The following is a 6000-nucleotide window of genomic DNA, read 5'->3' as shown; positions in this document are numbered from 1 at the left end:
ACTTCCATGCTAATTATAAACTTTTATCTTTAAAAGTGGTTCTGCCTTTTAATCATTTTCTGTAGTTGATTTTTTATTTTCTAAAACCTTATAGAAGATAGCACTGTTCTTAATTTTGACCAAGGAAGACTTTACTTATCTAGCAGAAGCTCAAGGTTTTATTAGTACTGCAAGAAGTTTTGGTCAAAGGCAGAATTTAACGCAAGGCCAAATGTTTAAACGAGAATTTAATATATTTATATATTAAAACATACGAATGTTTATCTATGTTAGCAAAGGAAATAAAAGTGCTTATTTTTTCCTTACCTGTGGAATATATTGAGTGCTATTTCTCCCTTTTCAAAATTAGCCACAGCTAGGTTGGCTCAGGTGGTAAAGCTAGGGTCCGCTCATGGGCAAGCTAGTTAGCATGAGTCTCTTCTCTGTCGTCATTGTCTGTGCTGTAACCTTGGAACTCTGTGCCCTGGAGATGGAAGGTAGAGAGGTAAGTGCAAATGCATCTCTAGAGGTCCCTAAACTGCTAAATATATGTGACCCAAGGATGGTCATTCAGTAACCTTAACCTCAAGTGATAAAGAAACCCAGGAATGGGAGGGGCCATGGGAGGTGCATTAACTCTGGTCATTAAAGTACCAGTAAGTGTATAATAATAATTACAATAATAAATAATAATAACAATAAAAATTAAAATAATAAAATAAAATAATATTAATAATATTTACATTAATAAAATAATATAATAAATTAAATTATTTTATTAATAATAAAATTAATAAATAATATTAATAAATTAATATTAAATAATATGATTTATTTAGTGTTCCTTCAGACCAGGCATGGTGCTATGTACTTCCTTCTCTGCATGATGTAAGTGTTTTCATCTACATTTTACAGAGGCTCAAAGAGTTTATACAACTTATGCAATAATTAGTGATGGAGCCATGATTTGAAACAGGCATATCTCATCCTAAAGCCCACGCTTATAATCCAGATGTTTTCGAACCTTGATCTCTACAACATGAGAGTCACCTGAGAAGTTTCTTAAGAGCCTATTTCCTGGCTCCAGGAGTCAAAGAATTTGATTCTGTGAACCCGAGGGCAGCCTGGGAATCTGGTGCCTTTTTTTTTTAACAGTTCCCCCAAGTGATGCTGACCCTGATCCAGATTTAGAAACCATCGCTCCAACCAGTGCTTCCCAATCGAGTTGCATAGATAACGATACTATGTGTATGGTTCACAGGGAAATAGACAAAGCTGCTCCCGGGCAGAAGTGATGGGTCTGGAGCCTCCAGCCAGCCCTGGTCCTACTCAAGCCTGAGGGGTCAACACCCCAGCACACAGGTAAGCCAGTCCCAGAACACTAGTGGGATTGGTATTGCCTCAGTTAGGACTCCCCAATCTGATATCCTAAGCCGGACTGTGAGAGCCCTACATGCTCAGTGTTTTGATACTGTTACATAGAGAAACACTCGTATGAGACACTGGAAAGGACCAAGCTTCTGAAATGGCTTCACACAGTTTCTGAATCCCCAACCGACTCCCCAGCGGGCTCCTGTACTGAGAGGTATCTAACTCATTGGTCACATTACTGGCCAAGAAGCAAATTACCTTTTGGGCAGGACATAGGAGCTCAGGCTTAGAAGTGGAAGGTTGGAGAGGAGAAGAAGGGGGAGAACTTTTCTTCATTTGGTCCATGAAGGTGATTTTTCTAATCTTGATAATAGAATTAGCCCATAAGCTAGCAAATACTCAACAGATGTTTGGGTTTCTTTGTTGTGGGGATGACAGAAAAATCAACTTATAACTATAGTGGGAGGGGCATGCAGCATGGAGCCACTTGAAGGCAGCCCAAAGGGCATGATACCTCAGAGGACTGGGGCAGGGGAGGCAGGGAAAGCTCCTCCTCCCAGGAGGTGAACTCTGAAGGGTCAGTTGGAGTTTGCCAGTCACCGAAAGGCAGGGGGGATCCCAGCGAGAGGGCCCAGCATGAGCAAAGACACAATACGGTGTCTCTGCAAAAGCAGGGACCAGATCTTGGTCTCCCCTGAATCAAGCACTGAAGCAAGAACATTACAGAGAGCCCAAAAATATGTGTCGGATTGAAACAAATGACAGCAATTGAAAAGAGGAATCTCAGCTTCCCATGCATTTTAGGTAGTTATGCTTCAAGTTCACAGCCTACTTTATCTACTTTACTCTAGGTTCTGAAATCTTGGACCCAATGAAAGTTGCATGCCCAAACTGTACAAGCTTAAGCACCTTTCAAAGTAGCCAATTTCCATCAGATGAACTTCTTAAAACAGTAAAATGACCCACATATACAATGTCAAGAAATAAAAAATAAAGAATCGTTTCATTGCTATGAATAAAATGGTTTGAGGTTTATATAAAGAAAAAAGTGTGGTATTTGTTATGGTGCATTGGTTTTGGTTAAATGTTTTGGTAAAAAATAAATATGGCCAATTTTATCGACACTAAATAATTACAGTTGACATAATAGCCACACTTTTTAGGATGATATTTTTCTATGTAAATACTTTCCTCCTAAACTAAAAATTACTTTAGTCATGCCAATATTACAGATGGTAAAGTAAGTCCAAGAATATCGTGAAACTGTAAATTTGTTTTTAGTTTGGTCCCTTTACCAGAATTTCTCAAATTTGGGTTTGAAATATCATTTGCATTTATAAAACTGTTTTATGCTGTTCTTTTGTCACATTATTATAATATAGATGGTTCTGCCTTGAATGTAAATTATATTTAGGGTCACTCATTATCATTTTAACATATAGCTCTGTGTTTTCAAGTTTCTCTCTCTTTTTTAAAAAAAATATTTATTTATTTATTTTGGCTGCGCTGGCTCTTAGTTGTGGCACATGGGATCTTCATTGCAGCATGAGGGATCTTTTAGTTGCAGCATGCGGGCTTCTTAGTTGTGGCATGCGAACTCCTAGTTGCAGTGCGCATACAGGATATAGTTCCTAGACCAGAGATCGAACCTGGGCCCCCTGCATTGGGAGTGTGGAGTCTTACCCACTGGACAACCAGGGAAGTCCCAAGTCTCTCTTCTTCTACACCACATGTGTACATAACTTTATGAGACTGGTATTTAATGGATAACTATCTCATAACTTTATAAGAGCAAATTATTAACCAATCAACAGCAGAGCAAGAGACAAAAAATGGTTTTATTAATGACATACTGGGCTGACTCAAAAATTTCTCCAGTCATGCATCTGTATTCTTGAAACAGCTTCTATTAAAATATAACAACACTCAAAAGGTACATTCTATGCTATTGCCTTAAAATTTAGGGCAAACTAGTGAAGGCAACAGAAGAAAATGTGTGAGACCAAGAATGGCAAAAGGTGACATTATCTAGATTTTTTTTTTGATGTAACAAAAATCAGACTAACTTCATTCTTCTAAGGCCTCAATGATACTCTACCAGGCATTAATTTGAAAGCCTCAAGCCACCTTGAGTCACTCAATAGAAACAAAAATCTAAGCAGGGGGCAGAGAAGATTAGCAATTTTTTAAAAAAGAAATGCAACTGGAGAAAATAAGATGTGTTTTGTTCCACTAGAAATATGACTCTTCACTTTCCCAATCTAACCAGGGCTTGTTCTTATACTATGAATAATATAGCTGTAACTCATCAGAATTGTCTACGTTTTAATTTGAAAAATAGTTCCTATGTTAATCTTTAATAACCTGTCTTCTGGACCAACAGAAAGAGTTACAAAAGAACTCATTTACAGTGGCGTAATTAAGGCCTATGAGAAGCATATTTAGTAATGTGGTGCCATTCCCCTTTTCATCCAATGGCCTCACTGGAATATAGATCCACCATTTGATCAGTGTATCTGGCCCCAGGGGCTTCATGGTCTGCAAGCCACAACCTACTAATAAGCACCCTCCAGCTTGTTTGCTAAACAGATCAGTCCTGGCAGGCACCCAAAAACTCCAGTCCTTGAAACTTGGAGCTCTTTAACTTGCATGGCCTATTGTGTGGCAAGCGAGAGAATAAACTATGTACCTCATAAATGCAGAGCAATTATGGATCAGTTAGTAATACAGCTGGCTCAAAAGATTGCTTACCTAAACCAAATCGAGGTATAATTTATTTTTGTATTGTCTTTGTTAAAAACCAAACAAACAGCTCTGCAGAACTTGTATACACAGTAAAGAAAATGGCTGTATTTTCCTTGTAAACAAGATGGCAACTATTGGCTAAATGAAATCATCCCCAGTAGCTGAAGGTTTTCCTTTAGAACCAAGCCATTGCTTGTTGTAGATTCCTTACGTTGTTAAAGGAAACATGGTAGGTAGAACGCTTTCACTGATAGAACTTCACCGTGTTTGAGGTAAAGGGGACTGCACGGTGCTGTTCCTCATTGTAGATACCAGGTAAGATACCATCAACTTCAAGCATAAAGAAGTAAAAATGACATAGCCTTCATTTACAAAGAAATGGTAAAGTAGCATGAGTTCATGTGCATTAATGAGTCAACAATTATGATGTATGCAGATAAACCTCTTTGGAAAAGCCCTGCTATAATCAAATTAATACTTGCCAACTTATAAATCCATATGATACAAAAAAACAAAACAAACCAACTAAAACACATTAGGTTCGTAGAGCTATTAATATTAGAGTACCTGGAAATGGCTAGTGGAGCATCAGCATAGACTTTTTATTCCATAACTAATGCTTTTCCTACTGTTTGAGCACCTACACTATGATAAGTACATTAAGTAGCAAACCTTAGACCCTTGGGAAGGTGTTGTGAGAAGACAGTGATCTTCATTTTAGGAAATCTATAATTTTAAAAATGTCTACACAGATAATAATAGATAATAAAAACACAGTAAGGCTGGTTCGAAGGAGATAGCATCTAGACTTGGTTTCACTATTTACTAACCATGTGACCTTAAGCAAGCTACATACCTTACTGAACCTCAGTCTTCTCATCTGTAAAATGGGGGGTAACCTATTCTGACTATCTTGGAGGGATGTTGAACAGAAGTAAGTTAATGGAGTGGAAGTACTTAATAATGTGCAGACATCTACGAATGTAAACTCGTTATTGTTGCTAAATAGAAACAAACTTAGAGTACTATCAGGTACATATTTGTGAACCACTGGACATATTTCTTTGGGACCAACTTTTAATGACACTAATTACCTTGATTTAGGGATTGGAATATTGGTTTGGGATGTGTAGAGAATGTTATATGATCTCATCTTACCTTTTGATTTGCTATTTTTAAAAAATTCCTGATTTTTGCTACAAGTGTGGATATTTGAGATAAATTGATGACTAGATGCTCCAGTTATTAGCCCCAACTCTTGGGGTTCCCAATCTGATATGCGTAAGTTGGCATTTAGTGGACATTTTAGGACTTTTCCCTGACAGATGGTCAGTATTTGCCCTCCTGCTTCTATTTTAGGTAATGTATTAGTCAGCTACTGCTTCAATAATGCTATGTAACAAACCACTCCAAAAATCCAATGGCTTGAAACAACAGGCAGTTATTTCCCACTCACAGGTCTGCAGGTTGACCGCAACTTGGCCTGGCTAGGGTGGACTTCAGGCTCTGGGATCTGGTCCTTGGATTCCAGGATCTAGGCTGCAGGCTGGGTGTAGGTCTGTTCCACATGTCTTTTATCTTCCTTGGGTCAGTGACTACCCAGAAAATGTTCTTTTCATATCAAGGGAAGAGGCTTAAAGTATATTTCATTTCAGTGGGATGAACTTCAAAATTACAGGGCAAGGGACTTCCCTGGTGGTGTAGTGGTTAAGAATCCACCTGCCAATGCAGGGGACACCGGTTTGAGCCCTGGTCCAGGAAGATCCCACATGCTGTGGAGCAACTAAGCCCATGCACCACAGCTACTGAGCTTGTGCTCTAGAGCCCGCAAACCACAACTACTGAGCCCATGAGCCACAACTACTGAGCCGTTGTGCCACAACTACTGAAGCCCATGGGCCTACA

The 6000-nt window shown here is 38.6% G+C and overlaps 1 protein-coding gene across 1 annotated transcript in view; it reads right to left on the bottom strand.

The window, feature by feature from the left end:
- Positions 1–318: 318 nt before the first annotated feature.
- The window catches only part of FTCDNL1 (formiminotransferase cyclodeaminase N-terminal like), a 175388-nt gene continuing 169706 nt past the window's right edge, over positions 319–6000 (bottom strand). The window contains exon 6 of the mRNA XM_082397436.1: positions 319–463. Coding sequence (XP_082253562.1) covers positions 429–463 — 35 coding nt within the window. The 3' untranslated portion in view covers positions 319–428. The remainder of the gene's footprint in view (positions 464–6000) is intronic.

The sequence above is a fragment of the Balaenoptera borealis genome, assembly GCF_965194805.1.
Source record: "Balaenoptera borealis genome assembly, chromosome: 6".
NCBI lineage: Eukaryota > Metazoa > Chordata > Mammalia > Artiodactyla > Balaenopteridae > Balaenoptera > Balaenoptera borealis.
The sequence above is the reverse complement of the archived record's forward strand: the minus strand, read 5'-3'. Positions and strand labels throughout refer to the sequence as shown.